A 24798-nucleotide genomic window follows, 5' to 3' on the forward strand; every position below is an offset into this window, starting at 1 on the left:
AATCCTACTTGGTCCAAGATTGCTTGAGCATTTCTAGTTTTCATGGGGAACATATCACTTCATGAAATAATCTATTCCATAGGAGACTGATTATTCATTGGACTGCTAAAGAGAATTAAGTACACATTTGCTTCAAGCAACAACTGAGCCACAATAGTGACTCGCTACTGATTCATTTCCTGGCCTGTATGATAGAGACCAGTTTAGTATTGGTAGTCCATGTTTAGTGACCACAGTTAGGATCAGCAACTTGATTGTTAAATGAAGTAGGTTGCTAAGTGAAATGCAACTTTGCTTATAATCATACTTTTGCAGACCTACAAAGGTTGTAAATACAAGCATCGGTCATAAAATCATTTATTCATCATTGTTGTAACTGTGAACAGTTGCTGAATGAGATAGTTGCTAAACAAGGACTACCTGTCTAATAAAAAAGCTTGGTTCAACTTTCAAGCTATAAGTGTTTCCTATCCTGTGCAATCAGTCTAGGTTAGTCCAAAAATTAATCAACATTATTATACTACCACGAGTAACAACCAGAAAGATGCACTTTAACTTTGCATCTGGAAATATTTTAGCCTTTCCAAATATTAATAATTAATTGTGATTTTGTAAACCTGCTATTTACTCTTAAAGACTTCATCAGCTCTTACAAAGAACAGTTGGCAAAAAAAGGGATTCCTCTTGATATTCTATGGACTGTTATTGAGTTAAGATTTAAAAATTGGTTCCTTCTTCCCCCCCCCACTTAAAAATCTAAAGCTTAACAGGATATAAGCACCACTTTGAATAATGAAGTTCTCTCTTGTGTTTTAGCAACAACGACTGGCTGCATTGTCAAAAGAATTCTAAAAATAAAGTAAGAAAGAGCACTCCAGTTGTCATATTACTAGATTGCCATTTAGTGAAGTCAACTTGAGCTGACTCTATACCACATCAGAACAACGATCCAGAAGAAATCTCAAAACCAAAACAGAGCAGACAACTCGGATTGCTTTAATATGTGGTTTCAGCTGCAGAATAGGCATCGCTAAAGCGAAAAGCGAAAATGTAAACTCTTGAGGATGCAAATAATAATCCCACCCATGTACTTCAAATGACAAAAGAATATAAAATATTTCTCATGCGTGATGACTTTAGCAAAGAGGCAACAAGGCAGATGGGTATTCTCTAAAGCACACTTGAAAGCACTATGGAAAATTTGTGACTGAACCTCACCTTTCAAAAGATTTTCCTTTTATTTATTAAAAACCTCTCTCCCTCAAATATTGTCATGGTTTTAGATTCAACTGAAAATGGAGTAAGGGAATCCATTTTATCTGTAGAAGTATCTGCTCTATTTTTTAACATCATAATGAAATCTTTGTATTTCATTTCTTTAAAAACTGTCACTCAAAACATTCTATTTTTGGACCTAATCAAAATACCGGTAACAACAGCTTCAATTAATACTCCTTGATGATTATGCAGACATTTGTCAATTAGCTACTTTTATTTGAGGAAGCATACATGTCGTTTCATAACTTGCAGTTTTGGTACTTTTCTTAGGGCCCTATTTACAAATGTGCAGAGTATTGGTGTTTGTTTGTTTTTTAGACTGCAATGGTTGGCACTGTAATAGTTTGAGGATATTAACTGCTTTTGCAAATGTTTTAGAGAGCAGGAGTGGGGTTTTCTTTGCATAATGTATTAAGTTTTGCCATTTTGTTAAGAGGACAAGAAAACTTCATAATATCATTCAGAAGATTCTAGGAATAGAAAGTGATGGGGAATGAGGCTGCTTGCCTTGCTCTAATGCACCAACTTGATTACCACTGGTTAATGTCTTCCTGCTGGGTATTTCATGGTACATCATATGCATGTCATGTCATGTTTAGTTGAGCATTAACAACAGCGAAGGAACAGAGGCAATGTTACACCCGTAAATCAATGCTACAAACAAGTCCTGAATCGCTTCTTCTGCAATGGGCAAGGGAAAGTTAACAATATGTTTATTGTAGTCTAGAAATCAGAGGACACATGTTCATGATAAGAAAGAATACCTCTGAGTTGGGGGTGGAGAAGCACAACATAACATGTTCACATGGAAACCGTCAAGCATAGAAAAATCACAATTGTAGCGTATGGAAATCTTCTAACAAACCAAAGTATGAAAACATGTGTGCTCAAATAAGGATCCCTCTATTTCTGAACCACCTTGCATTTATGATGAACGATGAGCATGTGAGGTCCCGTTTGGATTACTGAAAAGTGAGGACAGTGTGGTAAAACTACATCTAAACTAGCCCATCAATATTTCTGATGTAGGAATCATAGGCTAATGGCACCCATTGTCTCTTTGTTCTGCCTTTTCACTAAAACACTCCAATTTTAAAAAATAACCATAATACTATAACAATATATGGCATATATTCCCTTGACTTACTTTGCAACCATGTCCTTTCTCTCTCTCTCTCTCTCTCTCTCTTTCCTTCCTTCCTTCCTTCCTCTTTTTTTCATCCCTTTCCCTCTCTTAATATTAATTGAAAGCAGGGTGGGGGTGGGCTTTCAGGGTGCTAACTCCATTAGCCTAACTAATGAGAAAATTCATCATCTTAGAAAATTATACTTTTCTAATTATTTTCTATAAATACATTAAAATTTGAATTCATTGTCAATAAATCAACAGCATAGGCATTTCTCCTTCCCCATCTTCAAGTCAAAGCTGGAAGCATGTTACTTTTACCTATCATTGGTGACTCTATAAAACTCCATGCATTCGTCTGTGGAATATATGACTGAAGGACTCCAGCAGCTCGGCCAGCTTCATTCACGCCTCCAAACACATAGATCTTTCCACCACAAACAGTTGCAGCTGCAGAATGCACCGCCTTTGGCAAAGGAGCAACTGTCTCCCACTGATTGGTGATGGTGTCATACCTAGAACGAAGACAGATGAATAAACCTAGATGTTAGAGAGATGAATCTTCACCTGTCAAGAAAACATCTCCATAAATATTTTCTAGTCTCATTAATAATGCATCCAGTTGACAATTACCATATTTTTCCAAAACAAGGCTGACTCTGAATGATTACCTCAACAAAAAAGGAAAATACATGTAGATGTAGCTAGCTAGAATTCTTGTGTATTGCCCAACTACCTGATTCTGTCAGCTTAATATTTTTAACATCAGCTGAATCTAATTCTTGAGATTACATTCTCCCAATCCTAAAATAAATAAACTTCACACCAATAAACATATAAACGGATAAAACCACCTACAACTGAATTAAGAAGTACAGACTGCCTATAAATAAAGTCTCCATTTTGAAAAATTAACTACTCCCAACTCTCTCTCTCTCTCTCTCTGTGCGTGTGTGTGTGTGTGTGTGTGTGTATACACATACAGAATATATATATATTCTGGAATCCTTTGCCACTGGAAAGTAATGGCATAAAGAAAAGAAAGCAAACAGAGATAAGCTCTGTTTAGATGTATTAGAAAGGGTTAAATTCACTAGGTAGACCCAAGCAACAGTCAATCATCCAATGCAGGGGTCCCCAACCCCTGGTCCGTGGACTGGTACCGGGCCGCGGCAAACAAGCAGAGGCCCATCTGTGGGATGCAGGCAGCACACAAAACCACGCACCCTCTGGTCCATGGAAACCGGTCCCTGGTGCCCAAAAGGTTGGGGACCTCTGATCCAATGGATCCAGGCTATGTGACAGGCAGGCCTATATTCATTTTCATCTCATATCAATTCCTTTCTTTTCAATAGCTTCTTCTGTTCTTATCAAGAAAGCCCTTCTACCATGTTAAGGCAGGCAGTGATAGAGTGAGCTAGCAAATGAACAGAAGAGAAAATGAAACTTATTCTCTACATATGCCTCTCAAATCTAATTATATTTTTGACTAAAATAATTCAGGATTCCTTTGTCAAGATGTCTCCAATTAATTAACTTCAGTTAATTAGAACAGAAGAGACAATCCTTGCAAATCAGTGCAGTGATATCTAGCAGCAACTAGAGGAAAGCAAATGACACACATCAATTGAAGTTCATCTGCTTTTCAGACATGACATAGTATGATAACTCTTTGCCCCAGTTATTAATTATTAAATTTATCAAATATTTTGGGGACATGGAAGTTGGCTTAATTTTCACTGTGTGAAGAAAGCTGCCCCATTTTATTGTATCATGCTGAAAATCTAAGATGTTACCACTCCATTCTTCTTCCCTTATCTCATAGTAGATTAAGTATATGCATCAGAGTGCTAAATTAGTTCTAAGGTCATTGGTGTAAAATTTAATCAAGCCGCTGGCCATAAAGATGTATAGTTAATAACCCATAGATGAAGATTCATTTTGAACAAGATCACCAGTTCAGACACTTATTTTTAAAGCTAAAATGGCAGCAATCAAAATAAACTTGCAGACAGAAGAAAAAAAAGAAGAGAGATGGTGTTTACACACTGCCATGGAATGCAGCATAGCCAGTTCAGTATTAAATTTCTCAATCTAATAGTGGGAGACAAAAAACTATAAGCATTACCATTTTTTCTCCTGCTCTTGCACACATACATATCCAGAGCCTAATGCCACTGGCAACTATGGAGGTAATAAATATGAATGTTATTGGCATTCAGGATTCTTCATTCATTTTTTTTCTTTTGTGAAATGTACAGTCATATTCTTAATAACCTTTTAGTGATGCCTCAGAATCTCCTAGTTAAAAACTGCAGAGGTAGGTTGAGGGACCAATAATATTTCATCAATAACATAAAAGAAAGGAACTGAGGAAAAATTAAAGGCAAAGTAAACTTAACCTGTTGCCAAAATACGTACATGATCTTAATTTCAAATACTGTTGAAAATAGAGTAACATGAATGGCTACCACATAGACCTTAAATAAAGGGAGACATTCATAAGCAATGCAAAAGATACTTTAAATATTCTAAGTACTTCATAGGAAAAAAAAGTTGAAGTGAGAAAAGCAAAATGTTTAACTCTTATATTCCTAGGGTAGATTTCATTTTACAATGTTTATTTCCAAAAACATGGCTTTGGGATTTACATTTGGATATTTCAATCTCACACAAGTAATTTTATGCCTATAGGTAGGCCAGAGTATACAAGATAAGAAGACAACTAAAATGTTCTGAGATGTTTGCTCTTTCCCCAAATACAAATCTGTGTTTTCTTTGGTGGAAGGAGAATTACATTTCGCCTGTCAGTCTCCTACTCTTATTCTGTCAGAGTGAAAGAGATTATTAAATAAAAACCTATTGGATATAGCTCTGGAAGGTTCTGACATTAGTATGTTTGAGATACTGAGCTTTGTATTTTTCAAATCAGAACAGAATTTATGTTATGGAACATAATATATTTCTTATGTGTCTGCTACCTTTGCTTCACAAAAAAGTAACAGATTCATTGTGCTTGCTTCTTTATATTTTCTGCTTGTTTCATACATATATACTGTATAATATTTTTTCTGTTTACTCAGCAATTTCATTCAACTGCTGTGACAAAAGCCGGATACTTATCCATCAAAGATGATAGAACTTAAAAGTTTTGTTGAAGATCTCCTGCTATGCTACAATGCAAGATGAGGAAAACTCAATTGCTAAATGATGGTCTACTACTGTATAAGCTCTCTATCAGAGAGAGCTTGTTCAAAGGGTACGGCTAACTGGAAGTAGATAAAGAAACATGCATTTTTTCCCCGAGTGATGTCTTCAGGTATAAGAAGAATGTTTCTCTTAAATTTATTCCAGTAAATAGTACTAGTAAGATGGCACACTGGTATAAATAGGCACATTTCACCTTCTTGTAACCATGTTGCATCCATTTGCCATGCTTCAAACTACATTTTAATTTTTATGTTTTTTACTCTTCAGATTCCATTTCTTTGGAAGACTTTCTGGAAGCAGATTCATATTACTTGTTTATTGATCCTGCTCCAAAGCAGGGGATTAAGTTTTAAATGGACATTAAGCTGCTACAAATAATTTCTTTTCTAGGCCAAAGTGTTTCTGACCTCCACTTTCTTTGTTTTCTCCAAAGTAATTCTTTCCAAGTCTGGACCCAAGAATAGCTGTTGCAGATCAAAAGGTTACCTACTATTCCAGGAGAATGGAAATGAATAACTGGAACACTTAAATTTGGTGTTTTGGGGGGAATGGAGGAATTCTCTTCCATGACTTCACATAACGATAAACCAGCTGGCAGCTGCTAACGTGACAGGATTTGCAGCTTAAAATAATAATAATAATAATAATAATAATAATAATAATAATAATAATAATAATAATAATAATAATAATAATAATAATAATAATAATAATAATAATAATAATAATAATAGTGTAATTTCTATACCGCCCTTCTCCCGAAGGACTCAGGGCAGTGTACAGGGCAATAAATACAATAAAAAATACAATGTACAAAAGTTAAGATAGAATTAAATATTAAGCCCAATTACAATAAAATTAATTAAAATTAATATTAAAATTCCCAAACCCATCAGACCAGGCCAGCTGATTCAAATAAATAAGTTTTTAGATCACGGCGGAAGGAGCGAAGGTCAGGAGCCGTCCGGAGCTCAACCGGTAAACGGTTCCAAAGGTCTGGCGCGCCCACAGAGAACGCCCTCCCCCTGGGGGTCGTCAGTCAACACTCTCTGACTGACGGCACCCTGAGGAGGCCCTCTCTGTGGGAGCACACTGGACGAAGGGAAGTTGATGCCGGCAGCAGGTGCTCCCGTAAGTAAACTGGACCCATGCCATTTAGGGCTTTATAGGTCATCACCAGCACCTTGAATCTCACCCGGAGGGCAACTGGAAGCCAATGCAGCTCGCGGAGTAGAGGTGTTACATGGGAGTATCGGGAGACCCCCAACACCACTTGCGCGGCTGCATTCTGCACCAGCTGAAGCCTCCGCGTGGTCCTCAAGGGCAGCCCCATGTAGAGAGCCTTGCAGTAGTCTAAACGAGAGGTCATGAGCGCGTGAGTGACGCAAGGCATCCCGGTCCAGATAGGGCCGCAACTGGCGCACCAGGCGAACCTGGGCAAAGGCCCCCCTAGTCACAGCTTCGATATGATCTTCCAAGGAGAGCTGTGAATCTAGGAGGACACCCAAGTTGCAAGTCCTATCTACGGGGGGGTAATAGCTCACCCCCCATAATTAGAGGTGGAATAATCTGAATTTCCCGAGATGCCGACACGCACAACCACTCAGTCTTGTCGGGATTGAGCCGAAGCCTGTTCCTCCCCATCCAGACCCTAACCGCCTCCAGGCAACAGGACATCACATCGAGGGCATCACTGGGGTGGTTTGGGGTGGAGATGAAGAGCTGGGTATCATCAGCATATTGATGAAACCCAACCCCAAAACCACGAATGATCTCACCCAGTGGCTTCATATAGATATTGAACAGGAGAGGTGAGAAGACCGACCCCTGAGGGACTCCACAAACGAGAGGCCTCGAGGCCGACCTCTGCCCTCCTGCCAACCCCCTGTGGAGGAGTTGAACAGCAAGTCAATTCCCATGTTATCATGGGAAGGAGCTATCATGTGACTTGTATTGTTGCTCTCACTGTTTGCACACTCGGTTTTAATACTCTTGGGCAGAAAAACAAAATTATAACTAGAGGGAAGAAAAGGGTGAGGGCAAGGACTCTAATCTCAGCCTGCAAAATCAGCCAGAATGAGAAACAGTATAGGCAATCCTTAACTTACAATAGATCATTTAGTGATCACTCAAAGCTACAATGGCACTGGAAAAAGTGACATATGACCATTTTCCACATTTACGACCTCTGCAGCATCCCCATGATCATGTGATGAAAATTCAGATGCTTGATATGTGGTTGATATTTATGAACACTGCTGTGTCCTAACGTCATGGGATCTCCTTTTGTGACCTTCTGACAAACAAAGTCAAAGAGGAAGCTGGATTCATTTAACAATTGGGTTCAAGTGCAGTGATTCTCTTGACAACTGTGGCAAGAAAGGTCATAAAATCAGAGAAAACTCACTTAACAAATGTCTCACTTAACAACAGAAATTTTGGGCTCAATTGTGTTCATAAGTTGAGAATCACTAGTACTGTGAGAACTAGTAAACACTGTTCTGAGCTGTCCCCCATTCAAAGCATATCTTGGCCTCATCTGTGTATGGAGATGAGATTCACCTATCATGAGATTCACCTATCAAACATATGGATGTTTGATAAAGGAAAGGCATTTCCATTTGGGGTACTGGAAATGTGCTATACCAGAGGTCCCCAACCCCCGGTCCATGGACGTGTACTGGTCCGCGGCATGCCAGCAACTGGTCTGCACAAAGAAGCAAAGCCCCATCCATGAGATGCAGGCAGCACACAAAACTATGCCCCTTCCGGTCTGTGGAAAAACCTCTCTCCACGGAACCGGTCCCTGGTGCCCAGAATGTTGGGGACCTCTGTGCTATACTGTCATCATGAGGTAATATTAATAATCAATGGAATATGTAACAAAATACCACAGCACAGATGCTTATGTTTGGCAACTCCTTCTGGATTACAAATTGTACTATTCCCTTTCCACTAGTCAATAAACATTCTTGGGATGTTTTGGGGATTCCCCATCATTAAACTGTTTTTATTTTTTTAAATAAAATTTAAATTTTATTAAATTTTATTAAGTTTCTCCAAAACTTGGTGTTCTGTGGAGTATGATGATCTCCCTCCATAACCAATGACATTTTGATTAGATAAAGAATATTGCTTGAAAAATTAAAGGATGGATAGATAGGTATGTTATGTACTGTAATATGGTATGATATATCCAGAATATATTGTGAAACAACAATTATTATTTAAACATACAAAGCACTGAAGTCTTTAAAACATGTAAAAATGAAAGTAAACAATAGCTAGCATGACAAGTTGCACCACTTTCCCCAATTCCAGCTATGTCATGCTTTTCTCATTGCATGTTATCAACTCAAGTTGTTACGCGTTTTAATTTTTTTTACTCTGTACATATACTGAATGGAAAAAGCTCTTTGGATTATACTGTAAATTACTCTTTTTCTGAATTGTGTCTGAATACACGTAAGTGCTGTCCTCTTAATTCTTTTCTGTCTTGGTTAGCAACTTTATGAATGAATGCTTTAATTTATTTATCTTATAAAGCTTCTGTACCATCATTATGTGGAATTTATGTACCATACCTTCACTACCTTATACATTATTCAGAGGATACTTTGCAGAAAAATAGTTATGGAAAATAACGCTATACTGTATTATAAAAGTCTGCTTTCTACGCCTCCCATAAATATGTCCTTCCTGTATATTTCCTTTTCTTCTTCCAGCTGAAATATGACTGGCCAAAGCTGCAGGCACACTTTTTTTTCTGCAGGCACATCAAGGATTCCAAACTATTATGCCACTTGAATCTTACAGGCATATGAACATCATGGATCTCTTTAAAATTCTTTTGTCTCATTGCATATAGCAAAGAAAAAAAAATCCATTTGAAAAGGAATGTGATGGAATAGCTGGCCTAGCTTCAATACATATTCTTATTTTTTAAAAGGGAGTTTATAGAAAATCAGTAAAAAAACCTCCATTAGACTAATGTTCCCACCTCTACGGTGGGGAAGCAGGGTTGGAGGAAATTATATGACAACATTTTGGAAAAAAACTTATTTTCATGATGAATAAGCACGTGTAGCTTTTCACTGAGCTAATATCTGCATACTGTTTGATACTGAAATATTTGTATATAAAATCAGGCATGAAGGAACTTCAAAGAGAGCTGATGATGTACTGTAGCAGCTAAGAGAATAGCTACAAATTATAATTACCAATATTATTTATTATATCTCATCTTTCCTTGAGTTAAGCTCACCTAATGAAAGTTTAGCCGTAAACATGCTGTTAGTCTGAAATTTAACTATTACCATTCCTTGCATAAACTGTTTAGTTCAAATTGCAGTTCTGGTGACAAACTGAGTAGATTATTGGCAACAAAATTAGGTCTTCTTCTGATATTATAGTACATCACAATTTTAAAGAATTCTGGCTTATTGGTCACCAAAAATATCCTCCTCAGCTTCATGTAGGGTTGTGAGTAAACCAGAAGTATCTAATGAAGTTTTGGCTTACTGTGATTTCCACATATGGCTGACGTATATGAACAGCTTTGAATATTTTACAGCAGCCTTCCCCAAACAGAGTGCCCAGTGTAAGTGTGGATTTGAATTTTTTTTTAAATTCCATTTATATCCTGCCCTTCTCCGAAGACTCAGGGCGGCTTACAAGCTTAGCAGTAGCCTTCATTCTATGTATATGCCTGCTTATTAGGGCTTTCACACACACCCCAAGCGGCATTATTAGAAAGTCAGCTTAATTGCCCCCAACAATCTGGGTCCTCATTTTACCTACCTCGGAAGGATGGAAGGCTGAGTCAACCTTGAACCTGGTGGGATGCGAACCTGCACTAATTGCAGGCAGCTGCTGTTACTTAAGGAGGCATTAGCCCACTGCTCCACCAAGGCTCCACATATACTCCAATTGAAAACTCAGGGAGTTAAAATCCACATACACTCCTTCTAGAAGGCTGTTCTACAGATCTGCCTGCCTGCCTGCCTACCTACATACCTATTACTCTGACTGAATTAATTTTGCTGGAGGAAATGTGTATTTTGAGTAGGTTTTATTGTAAAATCTATTTTGATGACATATTGTTCATTCTTGATTCACATGTACCTATAAATCACTGAGTGAATGTCCACAGATCTTTGTGGGACTGAAATACTTCTTTTGTAAGATTTATGTACTGTGGAAAATAACAGCTTTGAAATGGAAATAGCTAAAACAATCATTCAAGTTCAAAAATGAAGACTTCTGTGAAGACACTTTACAAAACAGATGAATGCTTTAGTTATTTGCCTAGAATCTGAAGTATAGTATTTGTAACACCCTACTACAGAAATAGTAAAAAAAAAATCCAGAGATTGGAAAACTTAAGCTTGTTCTAAAAAAAGGAGCAACAGGAGGTGCCAAGGTATTGTCTGCTGTATGCCAGCAGAAAAATCCAGGGCTTAAAAACCAGTAGATGGCATAGCAGAATCAAAATGAATAGATCTGATGAGGGAAGGAAGAAAGTGCCAATTATTATAAATATTAAACTCATAATAAGGGAAATGCAAGTAACCATTTCAGTCTGGCTATAGGCAGTTACAAAAAGTACTGTGGGCACAGTCTTCCATTACTCCTTCCAGCTTCTGATAATGGTTTTAGAATGTGACAAAATCATCATGCCAGCTTAGCAACTTCATGAACAATGCTGCACTTTGATTTTACTGTACATTGAGAAACAAATTTGATAACAAGTTCTTTCAGCACTGATAAATATCCACAGAAACTTAAGTAACCTAGGTTCACCATTGTTTTGTTTAAAAAATATGAGTGGTTGCTTTGGGTCTTAGAGATTCAGCTGAGGTTTCATGAAAAAACTAAATTTCTTGCTCTTTGTTGTCCTCAAAATTTACAACAAAGACGTAGGATGGATCTTACTAATTCTACAAATGAATTAGTTTTTTAAAAAAACTATTAGTTCTTAATAGTTTTTAAAAAACCTAATTCATTTGTCGAATCAAGATTTAGATTGAAGGGCATTTGGACAATACATCTCTTTCCAGGCAGTTTGAGAAACTAAATAGAGGATTGTAGCCTTGGAAACAAAGATTAGGCCCCAGAATAAAATACTATCGGGACAGAACCATGAAGAATGGTCTTTGTGATCACTTTAGTATGCTGTGCAGCAAGGCAGAAACAAATGCCCACATGATACAGACCCGAAACATTTAACCTCCACTAGAAATGGAGATATTCCAGAATTGCCTCAGACATGCTGAGTTGGCCAATTTCTAGACACCTTTATGGGTTGGTTGGTGGCAGTGGTGGGATTCAACTATGTGAACAACTGGTTCTCTGTGTGGATGCCACTTCCGGAAGTCCATTCTGGGCCTGGGCAACAAAAAATTAACTACCGGTTCTGCCGAAGTGGTGCGAAATGGCTGAATCCCACCACTGGTTGGCGGGTTACTGAGTTGGTACTGAGATGGGCCTGTTTGGGCACAGTTCTCTGGAATATAATCAGTGGCAGAAGCATGATTCTCTAAATTTATAAAAGTTAAAACCACAGTAATAAAAAAGTGCTAACTTCCCTGCTAGTTTTAGGGATATTACTCTCGCCCTGCATGTCTATTAAACTGATTCGTTGGGTTTCCTAGAATAAAAGTATATCAGGATAACTCCAATGGGAAAGTAAACAGAGAATCTGGTACATCTAAGCTCCTCTATAATAGTTTTTGTTACTTATCGAGATTCCTTATTCTCAGTCACAGTTTTACTAAGACTTGGTTCAGGAGTAAGTAAACAAACAAGAACAGGACAAAACTCAAACCCAACCATATCTGATTTAAAAAAATAAATAAAATCTACTAAAAAAATCTGAAAAGGTGTTATTTTCATCATCAAATCTCTTGAGTCGTCTCAGAACTACTTTCTATACACAAAATAACTTTACCTCTCCACATGATCGACATTGCCTGCTACACCAAGGCCTCCTATGGTATATATTTTGCCATCGTAAACCAAACTGTTGTGCCGACATCGTGGGACTGTCATTCGGGAAACGAGATTCCAGTTATCAAGGAGCGACATGTAGCACCAGACATCAGACAGTGTGACTCCAGCTTCCATACCACCTGTCCTCGGTGAGGAGAAGGAAAAAAAAAGACCGCAGTGATTTGATATATATTGCAAGGCTAGTCAACTGCAATACAAGAAGATCTTCCAAATGACACTTGGCTAATTAAAATAAATCATCGTCGATTGCAAGCATCTGTTCTGATGATGCAGATTGCTGTCACTTATTTATGCATCCCAAAGGGTTTTTTTTAAAAAAAAAAAGGCTGTCACGATGTCAGGCTAGGCAGGACATTTGCATATGTGAGCATAATTAGGCAGCATTCATAAATATCCTACAGGCTATTCAGTTGCATATGCAACTGTAGAAAGCAACTAAGCAGCTTACTCAACACTTTCAGATTAGAAATTGTCCTTAATACACATGGCCTGGGCAATGGATGCTACAACCAAGGGGGCTGTTCTCAGGATCTTTGTAGCATCCATTCAGTCCATGGCTCAGAATGTAATGCAGTAATTAAGGATTTCAGAGAGTCATTACATGTTTTAGTCTATGAGTATCCCTTAAACCGTAATAGTGAAAAAAGTAGTAAGATACTCCCAAAGGTACATAATGGTTGTGTTAAGTGGCACACAGATTTTGCAACTAATTCTTTTCTCATTTTTTCTTCACCTGCAATAACTCACACCTTGTACTTCCTTCCTAATTCCCCTGTAGTCTCCAAGGCTGATTATATAAGTTTTCTTCTACAAGTGAAATGTTGGCTAAAGTGTGTCGTGGTTGTGTCATTTTAGAAATTTGTGATATGCATATTTACCCAAATCATTATGTGATATTGTGAATTTACAGGTCAGTAATGCTGCTGTAGCATTTCTGTTCCTCCAGGCAAACATTTCAGAGGAGGCGTTGTTCCCTTTCACTAGGAAGAGGTTTCAAGGACAGATTTTTAAATATGAGGAGGGATTACATGTCTTTTAAGTAAATATGGTCATACAGATCAATAACCTGAACAAACCAGCTTCAGGTATAGAAACATAAACATTTTGATTCAGATCCAGATGCTTTATACCAGGCATGTCAAACTCGTGACGTCACGTGACTTTCCCCCCACTGCCGGCAATGGGGAGGGCACGATTTTGTTGTGATGCATCCGGCCTGCGGGCCGGCAGTTTGACATGCCTGCTTTATACTGTGTCACAATTGCAAGGAAAAGCTCTTCACAGTTTAATTGAGATACATAATATATCTTTTTGTACATTACAAGGGCAAAATGTCCTCGGGAGAAAATCTGGGCTGAAATGATGCTCGAAGGAATTCTCTCCTTCCCAGACAAAATATCATGCATCCATGTTTGCCATATAAGTTTGCAAACAATCCATCTCGTTTGTTGCTCACCTGAGAGGTAGACATTGTCTCCAGCGCTCACCACACTAAACAACTCCCGATCGTAGAAGGGCAGGGTGGCCAGTGGATACCATTTGTTGTTCTGAGGATTGAAGCATGTCACTGCTGTCAAAGCACGTTGATTCATTCCAATCATCTGACGGCCTCCTACTAGGACTATGACCTCTGCTACACCTAGAATGGTAATTGACCCAAACATAGATTGAATTTTATAGATACAATTGTATATATTATCACCTCATAATCACTCAAGGATCGTAATCTCCAATTTCCTTTACCTTGTTATTCTTTGCATAAGCCTAATTCTTTTCTGCTTTTCATTGGATTGGATTGTATGCTTAGTGCACTCTGAACAAGATAAGCAGAGTAACAAAGTAGTTCTCTTGCTGTTTAAGCGGCACACCATAATGCATGATCTTTTTTCAAGTTCTGGCAAGATAATATATTTAGATTAAATTTGGAGTATGTTTCTATCGAGTGAATAAGCAATAGCAGTTAGGCTTATATACCGCTTCACAGTGCTTTACAGCCCTCTCTAAATGGTTTTACAGAGTCAGCCTATCGCCCCCTCCAACAATCTGGGTCCTCATTTTATCAACCTCGGAAGGATGGAAGGCTGAGTAAACCCTGAGCTGGTGACACTCGAACTGCCAAACTGCTGGCAGCCGACAGTCAGCAGAAGTTGCCTACAGTGCTGCATTACACCTCACCTTCTAATATGGATTTGAATAATTATTGTTTAAAAGATCTTTGCATAAAGAACTTACTTGAAGAACTCAAAAATATTTTTCAAGAGCTGAAGTTTTTTTAAATGATGGATGTGTATTCTAAAATAATCTATTGAGCGTTGCCAGTATGACATCAAATAGTGTGTTTTTGTTTCCTTCCCTATGTTTGCTTTGGAAATTTTGACTTACAGTTTTCCCCTTGGAGAGAGGAAAATCACCTGTTTAGAACTAATGTGATAATAAATAGCCTCAAGAGGATATTGTAGATTTTGTGATTTTCACAATGAATTGAAAAACTCTTAATGAATAGTAACTCTAATTGGACTTTGAGTTACAGTAATAATCACTCTTCTTATTCTTGGGACATTATTTTTTCTTAATAATTTTTGTGAAAATAGTTTATATTACCCCAACAATTTTATTTGTAAACAGATACTTTTCAGAAATTGTAAAATTATCGGACTATTGTTGTTCAGCTCCAATTTATTAAGAGCAAGAGAAGGGCTGTTACTGAAAGTATTTCATTGTTCTGATAAATTCTTTATTCAGATACCATTTCTGCAAAAAATGCAGCCTGACATACAGTTTTATATACTAATAACCTCTTAGCTTTGTGAATTTTCCTGCTGTCTTGAAGCAACTTTGAAAGGCAATTAGTTCCACACGTAAATATGCCTAAATTTTATGTGAGATGTCATGCCATCTTTCAACAGAATGGGTATGTTCAAATGTTTTGAACATTACTATAATAAAAGCAGATCAGGATCTCTTTATATTCCCTAGGTAATAAATACAATCTGGGAACTGAACCCATTCACTGATTTAGTTACTCATTTATAGTATTTTTCATCTTTCTCTTTCATATATGCTCAAGCATACAACAAGGATATAAAAGGAAATTTATAAAAAAACCCCTCTCATATTATACTTTTTTAAGAGTATTAGTATAACAAAGAATGTCAAACAAAACATAAGACCTAGTTGTTTACCAAACAGGGGCACTTGAGTTATGACTTTCTGCAGTCTGAAGAGGTTGAATTATCTAAACTATTACATTCAGGACAAAAAAAGGACATGACTCAAAATTGAAGACAAAGTAATTATCTGTAAAATGGCCACCCCACTTTAAAAAATGTATTGATCCTCCAACTATACATCCATGCCAAACATTTTTTGCTCACAGACCCTTACAAATACAGGTAGTCCTTGATTTATAACCATTCGTTTAGTGACTTTAGTGTTCAGAGTTACAACGTCGCTGAAAAAAGTGACTTATGACTGGTTCTCACACTTATAACCGTTGTAGCATCCCCATGGTCATGTGATCAAAATTCAGACACTTGGCAACTGGCATGGATTTATGGCAGTTGCACTGACCTGGAGTCATGTGATCACCACGTGCAACCTTCCAAACTGGCTTCTGACAAGTAAGGTCAATGGGGGAAAGCCAGATTTGCTTAATGATCGCATGATTCACTTAACAACTATAGTGATTCACTTAACAACTGCAGTGATTCACTTAACAACTGTGACAAGAAAGGTCATTAAATGGAGCAAAACTCACTTAACGAATGTCTTACTTAGCAACAGAAATGTTGGTTTCAATTGTGGTCGTAAGTCGAGGACTACCTGTATTCCTTTCTGTCTTTTCAATGCAAATAGCAAAAAAGGAAGAAAATCATCAGGATGGGAAAAAGAGTGAAAGAACAGGACTGCTGGACTGGGAAGGGAAGGGGTTGATAATGTAAGAGGAAAAGATAAACTTGACTGGTTAGGAAAAGAAGAACTGTCAAGGCTATAGGTTTACACCGGGGCAGGAGAGAAGCCACTGCGATCCCTTGTGACTCACAATGTGAGGACTAGGAGTGGAGGGGCCCTCTCCATTCATGGACTCCAAGGTACATTACTTTTTTTGGAATCTTCACCTTTCACCAAGGCAGAAATAACTTTTCTCCTTTGGTAGCCTGCCCCTTATTTTATGAAAATGAGGACTCACTTCAAAGAAGCGAGTGAGATCCTCTGTGGACTTTTCTAGAAGTCACATTATGTTTAATGGCTTTTCTGCTTAATAAATCTGCTCACAGCCAGCCAGGCATTTCACAAATGAGACAAAAGGTGTGTGTCTATGATACCTCAGGGTCATGCCTAGATTTAGGTATGCTATTGTAAAAACTTTTTAAAAACTATTATTGTCATCATTAAATGGCCAAAAAAGATTGCACTATTTTCCGGAAGGCAAACTAACGTATTCAAAGGTATCTGTAATTTTAAAGGTATTTGGGGGGGAAAAAAGTCATATTGGATTAAAGACATATAAACTACCTACATGCCCAGAATTCTATCTTCTGACTATGCTAAGCTGTTCAATAAATATGGCCAAACCATGACAGAAAACCATCTGCTAGGGAATTAGCACCTGGTCTGGGATGAGGAATACTCCCTCCTTCGTTCCCTGGTTTCAACACTTTTTGTCACAAGGAGAATCAGTGGGAAAACCTGAAGAGTTGCAGGATGCCCAATTGCTCAGTTCACAATGCCCAATTGCCCAGTTTGATAGCTGACTGTATCTTGGAAGCTTTACAGAAAAGGTGAGAGGAAGCCTTTTAATCTTGGTTTCTTACTTGCAGCCTGCAAACGCCATTAGCCATTTCAGACATAGTTCCAGAAATTCAATTTTTTCAAAGCTTCCAGCATTACCTGCTGATAACCTGGGCCGGGTTCTTGGAGTCTGCATCTCTTGCCTGGCGTGCGGCAACATGTGATAACGTTTTGCTTCATTAACCAGGTCCCGGCAGGCCTCTGAAGATTTTATCAATTCCTCGTTGTCAACTACGTTCAGCAGATAACTGGGATGGATGAAGGGCAGACGGACCACTGCCAACAGCTCAGCAGAATACTGTAGTTAAAAAAGAAAAAAGAAGACAGGATGACTGCTTGATGCAACTGGTTTCTCAACAGCCCTGCCCTCTTTTCTTTTTTGGATCTATTTAGGGACAGTGGAATATTTGTATCTGACCTATTTTCATGATAATAAATCTGTCTAGGCTTTTCTCATCTTGTGCTCCCTCTTCTCAAAAGATAGTTATGGCCCTGATGAAGGTAAAACATTCTTCTAAAAAAATATATAGAAGTAAGCCTTCTTACTCATAGAATGGAAGAAATAATGTCAACAGATACCAGCTTTTGTTTTATAGTATGTAAACAAACATTTCACACTTAAAATTGTTGGTGGAACAACCTACGCCAAATGTACCTATCTTGAACAGAGGAGATCTGCTGTGATTTTTGCAAGTTCTTCAGTTAACTTTGAAATTTAGGGCTGGATGCTTTATTTCAAACAAAGAATTATTCTGGCAGCTTTTCAAATGTCAAAGAAGTTCTGTCTTTATAGAACATCTAAAATGAATGGTGAATAATAGCAGTAGTTTTGATAAAGCCATGGGGTTTTCTTCATTGACAAAACAAATACGTTCTTTCAGGTTCTGCTAGAAGTCAAACTCAAGGAGCTAATAATCAAATGCATGTGGCATTATCTCCATCCTTCTGCATCAATAAAATAAGCTTTACAGTGCGAAGGATATTTAAATAGCTGAAAACATCTATCATCAGACAAGGCTTAACAGAAACCAAAAGTGCAAGTGAGAGAAAATGGAATATTATAAAACAGAGAATACATACAATGATTTGTTTTTGTAACTGTTCATTCCCCTAAATATCACAGACTGCCTCAGACCATAAAAGCACAACAGGTGGAAAATAGGCAAAAAGAGCAGGTTTGTAAAAATGGGAAAATTAGGAGTAGCCAAGGATATTGCTAGGGCAATGCTGTGAAATGCAGGAAAGGGAGATGGAAACATTCTTTAAGAACTTCAAAGCATCTGAGATCTTCAGGCAACCATGAGTACCATTATCACTCCAAATACCTTTCTTAGCTACCTTGGAGACATTAGGTGTTAGGGAGAATGAAGACAGCCAGCTAAGAATAGAAAGAAATGAGGGCTTGGAAGGAGTGCAAATTATACTCTACTTAATGTTCTAAACAGACCTAATTCTAACGTTCTAGAAAGTGCTTATCAATTTAGACCTGTTAGAGACTAACTTTTGGTAACTATGTTAGTTATGAGCTGTCGCTATCACCAGGACATCAATCACATATATTTGAAACATTTTTTTAGGACACTAAATTCCCTAGAGCTCCCATGATTTGATCAAAAGTAAAGTTAAAAAAAACACCCTACTCATATAATGGACAGAGGGAAGATAGCTGTTGCCTTTATTAAAAAAAAATCTAGCAGAGATGAAATATTAGGGGACTCATAAGAGACCGCTTTTCAATCTTTGGCAGAAAACTACCATCTGTCAGTTCTACATTATTAAAATCCCTAAAATTTACATGTATTTATGCTCTTATTTGTTTAACCAACAATGGATCTATAAGAACAAATAGACAAAAAGCTGTATGAAAAGCAGAGTTTTATTTGCTGTTTCACCATATCAGCTGCAATGACCGTCTAAATTTAGAATTAAGAAAAATGCTCATCTCTTCAGAGCAGGAAATATCACAGCAAAAAGATCAGATTAATGTTCTGTATGTGTATATTAGATTATCTTGAATAATCAATAAAGGCCATGTTTGAATAATATCACATCTTTAGAGAATACTTATCCTTCTAAGCTTTGACAATTGCAGTATTATTGCAAACATACCCAATTTATTTTGATTAGTTTTCTATTGAGAAACATAGTACAAAATGATTAAAACATAAAAGTTCTGCCTGTAAGAGATTATGCCCTTGGCCCAGTTGTTAAGGTTAAATAAATATCACTAACGTATATTGTTAAAGAAACAATACTATTGTTACGGGCTTTATTTTCATGCTATCTTTATTTGTTTTATATTTGTGCTGAAAGCTGGCATTGAAATGCTAACACTAATGATATTGTTGAAGAAATACTCCCGAAGTGTGATATGACTGGCATATCTCTGATTTCCAAGATGGCAGTTTCTTTAGGGAAGAAAACTTGAGGAAATATTAGCAGGAAATTGTCAGTATCTTAAAAAGCAACACAGATAACACAAGCATTCAGATTGAACTCCAAAAGAGAAGCTGGTTAGTTGGGAGCCAACAGTTCCTAGACTAGCGAGATCGGTTAATGGCAACAGAATTTAGGTGCCTGCAAACTTATCAGTAGAACAACCAAGTATCTGTTGACTAGAGAACGCAGGAGACAAAAGCTTAGAATCTAAGCCCTGGAGTCCAAACCTATTTAAGGGCTTCGATTTCAATGTGCTGCAAAGAAGAAAACTTTGGGGGTGGATATGGCTTTATTCGCGGCTGCAAGAGAACGTGAAATCAAACCAAATCATAGAGAAGCCTTCTGGTAAGGATACCCGTTCTCTAAAAGGGGTTCAATGTTAGGAAAACCGAGACTGACAGCCAGGTCTACTCTGAAGCCTAACAAAGCCTCTCAACAATAGACTGACGAGTTATAAAGAAACAAAAAAAGGAAAAAGAAGAACAGTGTACAATCTCTCCAGAACGTTGCTATGTAATTTTTTTTAAAACAACAACAACAACAGCACAACACTGTAATGGAAGATGAGTGAATATGAGTACCGGTATCAGTGACCAGGAAAGAAAGAAATCCAAAGAATTACCAGAGTAGCTAACAAGCAGAGCAAGGAAAATAACGGGCAGAAAACTCTTTGTCTGTCTATAAAACCTAAGTAAACCAACCCATAAAATATAAGTAAAATTCATTCAAATCATGGGTACACCATCCCTCACCATAAAGCCTCTGGCACAGTTCAGTTCTGAATGATTTCTGAAAGCTAGCTATGGTGGGGAGGAGGCTGTTTCACAATAAAGTGAAAACTAGTGCAATGAGCCTCACTACCATGTATTTTGCAGAAATGGGGAACAGCAGCAGTTTCTCTTGGGACATATGTGGTGGCTGATGGTTGGAAGAAGCAATTTACGAAGCACCTCTGTGCCAAAATATATGGGCTTTTACAAGTGATGACCAGAACTATGAACTGCATTTATAATATGCTTCAGAAAACTAGTGCCAATCAGTAACCAGGCACAATTGCATTCAACTGCAATGGATTTGCTGAACCTTCTGGTCTTCAAAGGTTGCTTCTCATAAAGCACATTCCAATACTCTAGATGGCAGTGATGAAGTCCAGAATTGTTACTGCAAGGTACTTCTGTTCCAGGCACTGCCACAGCTAATAGACCAACAGAGGTAAGTAGCTGCTAGTCCAGGATGAATTAATTCCCAGTGCAGAACTGCTCTTTAGGGACAGTGCCATGGTACTCAACAATGTCACTCTAGTTGCTAGCGTACTGGCATCTGGTTGACTATTTTGGATTAGATAAACTAGATATGCTGGACTAGATAAGCTTTAGTGTCATCCAGCAGGCAGGCTGTCTTAATTCTGAGATATTTTTAAAAGGGATGGTTCATAGATGACAGAGTTCACAATTTGTCCTTAAAGGTTCTCCCACACACGCGTGGTAGTCGTTTCCGACTCTAGGGGCCGGTGCTCATCTCCGTTTCAAAGCCAAAGAGCCAGCGCTTGTCCGAGGACGTTTCCGTGGTCATGTGGCCGGCATGACTAGACGCCAAAGGCGCACGGAACGCTGTTACCTTCCCACCGTAGTGGTCCCTATTTTTCTACTTGCGTTTTTACGTGCTTTCGAACTGCTAGGTTGGCAGAAGCTGGGACGAGTAACAGGCACTCACTCTGTTACGCGGCACTTGGGATTCGATCCGCCAAACTGCCGACCTTCTGATCGACAAGCTCAGCATCTTAACCCACTGAGCCACCACGTCCTTAGGGAGATAATATAGATCACTTCTTTTGACGCCTGCAGCATACATAGATAAGTGATACTGGATGAGGTGTATAGGAGGTGGTAGTTGACCAATAAAAATGCAGGTAGTCTTGACTGTCATTCCTCCCAGGTGAACCAGAGAGGAAATGATTAGATCAACTAATTCCACCTTACTCTAGGGCTGCATTAACTAAATCTTGAAGGTCTGAAAATACAAACTTCCCACTGCCATTTTTAACTGCTTGAACCATTAGGGTGGATTCTTCCTCTTTCTCTGATTGTTAAGCCACTGGGGACTACTGCCTTTCTTGTCTGATTGTCTCTTAGTCAGCAACAATTCCCCTCGATCCCCAAGGTCATCTGCACATTTCATTACATTCACTGACAACTGTTTGTTTACTGACGGTTCAGAATTAGGATGGCCTCAGAAAAAACTATTTATGATCCATCCTTAAAAGTTAGAACTGTTATACTACCTCCATGGCTACTCGTTTGCAATTTGGGTGCTTGGCAACCTGCTGGCATTTATGACAACTCTAATGCTTTGTGGTCCACGTGATCACAATTTGTGGCCTTCCCAGCTGGTATCCAAAAAGCAAAGTCAATTTGGGAAGTTGGATTCACTTAATGACTGCATGTTTTGCTTAATGATGGTGGTAAAAAGGGTTATAAAATTGGGTCTGCTCACATGATGACTCATTGTATAACTGTACTGACTTATGATGGAAATTCCAATCCCAATTGCAGCCGTAAGTCGAAGACTACTTGGTAGCATACATGTACTCTTATTGAATCCTATTAGACGTGAGACAATGGCTTAAACCAGGGGTGTCAAACTCAATTTCATTGAGGGACGCATCAGGATTGCGGTTGCCCTCAAGGGGCCGGGTGGGTATGGCCAGGGTGGGCGTGGCCTACTGGGTGGGTGTGGCTAGAGTGCGTACAGCCTACTGGGTGGGCATGGCCAGCTCTACATCGTTCACATCAAGGGTGCCTATGGGGGCCTGGGCAGGAGTGGGACAGATCTGAGGGTCTCTGGCAGAAGGAGGGTCTGTGGGCCAGGGCCAAGGCAGTGGGGGCTGTTCCCTCAGTTTCCAGGATGGCTTCACGGGCCACATGAAACCATTTCGCGGGCCGGATCCGGCCCCCGGGCCTTATGTTTGACATGTCTGGCTTAAACAAATGACCAGTTTCTGCTTAACGTATTTTGTAACTCAAGGTTTGGGATGCATAATGATCTCTCAGTGTTTCAATCCTATCATAAAGTGAGTCATAAACCAAATGTGCTAATCACAAGTGAGGCATTCTGAACACTTTTTAGATATGGTTTTGGAACAACACGATTTGTATGAATTCAGCTTCCATTTATTTACTTAAGCCACATTATTGCCAGTTTCAGAGAGTTATTTAAAGTGAGAACCACAGATTTTTCATATGGGAAAGAAAACTGGGATAGATTTTTATTTTTTTTAAAAAGGGGTACTGTAATTCACTCCAAAGCCTTCAGCACTTTCTCTCAATAGGTTTTTTTAAAATACATATTAAAAATTGCAGGGACTAGAGCATTTACAGGATTACTTAAGAGTGTTTCTTCAGGGAAGAAGAAAAAGTTGTCTATAAACTTTTTGGATTTATCCTTTGAGACCACAAAGCTGCTACTAAATACCGTAGCCCTTCAAATTAGAAGAAGATGAGAGATCAAAGGAAATCAATGGGGTCAAAATCCAGCAAAGGTAGGTTTAGTTACAAACTCTACCTTGTAATAGACTAATATTGAGCTAGGTAATAGGTCAATTGAAAATGATTTGGAAAAGGCACTTTGGAACGGGCAAGAGTGCTGGTATACCACTGCTTTAAAACTGTTTTTTCAGGTTTCCACACAAGAAGATGTGACTGTCTTATCAGGTGACTATTTAAAGTAACTACATCTGTAACATGATCCCTTTAATCAGCCACATCTATTTTTTCATGCCACTGCTTTGGAGAAGGATTGCACTTCCTCCCCCAGCCATCTGAAAGCACTTCTTATGAATTATTATTTTTTGAAGCATTTTCAAATCTGTTTCATCAAGGAACACTGATGCTACACAACCACAGCTTACTTGATCACTTTGGCTATAAAAAAGAGATGAGATTCAAACTGTGTTTCCTTAAATTTCCTAGTTTTAGCAATTTTTTTTTAAAAGCAATACCCTTCCTCCAACTTTTTCTAGACTAGACTAGTACTATCACTAGTCAATCCATGCTGTACAAAACTCATACAGAAGTTCCCCTTCTCTTTTGATATCTAACAAAGATGGCGTTGCAAGGGCAAACCTACCAACACCTAATGCAGTAATGAAATAAAGTTTAATTAGATTATAATAAAAAAATAAAATATTGTCTTCTCATTTTAAGAACTGCTCATTGTAAAAAGGAATCAAAACAGGTTGCCCCGCCTCAACAAAAAGCTGATATTCTTTTAACCATTCTCTCAGATGCTACTCATAATGCCAATTAATCATTACTAGCATTGAGTGATGTAGAATCTCATTAAAATAGCATGAAGGTATTTGAGAATATGTGTACAGTATATGTATATGTACACATATACTGTACATGAAAACAAGTATACAGAACTAATCTCACTGTCCCTGGAAAATGAGAGGAACTGTGTTTAAAATAATGTTTGTATTATATTGTAGCTCTTTAAATTTTCATATGAGTTCATTAATTTTGATACACATTCTAGTAATCAAGGCAATCAATAAGATAATTATGTTAAATTGTGACATCTTTTTACTTTTGTCAGCTGAGATTGTGATAATTACATTATTATCTGTTTTCTTTTTACTGGCATCAGGAATACATATTATTTAATACTCCAGCATTCTTGCTATCTACTACTACTATTCCTTCCTTTTCTTTTAAACTTCCCTATTACAATTTACTTTAATGTGTATCCTATTTATTTTAGATAGTCACAACTCATCCAGTTCTGCAGAATTCCAGTAGCACAGAATTTCCAAAATATGTGTATACCCCTGTAGAAGTAATAGTATATATTTGATTAGTTACTTATATGCAAGCAAAGATGGGTAATTTTTGTATATGCAAACTTTAATATTTGTGCTTCCAATTCATCCTGAGTGTCAAGCG

The 24798-nt window shown here is 38.0% G+C and overlaps 1 protein-coding gene across 2 annotated transcripts in view; it reads right to left on the reverse strand.

The window, feature by feature from the left end:
* The window catches only part of KLHL29 (kelch like family member 29), a 440315-nt gene that overhangs the window by 31271 nt on the left and 384246 nt on the right, over positions 1–24798 (reverse strand). For both annotated transcript variants that reach the window (XR_014024652.1, XM_081314123.1), the window contains exons 8-11: positions 17516–17714; positions 14082–14264; positions 12564–12744; positions 2726–2919 (exon numbers count right to left, since the gene is read on the reverse strand). Coding sequence is in view for 1 of the 2 variants with exons in the window: in XM_081314123.1 (XP_081170249.1) it covers positions 2726–2919; positions 12564–12744; positions 14082–14264; positions 17516–17714 (757 nt within the window). In the remaining variant the exon portion in view is untranslated. The remainder of the gene's footprint in view (positions 1–2725; positions 2920–12563; positions 12745–14081; positions 14265–17515; positions 17715–24798) is intronic.

Source organism: Vipera berus (genome assembly GCF_964194415.1).
Source record: "Vipera berus genome assembly, chromosome: 1".
NCBI classification, from domain to species: Eukaryota; Metazoa; Chordata; class Lepidosauria; order Squamata; family Viperidae; genus Vipera; species Vipera berus.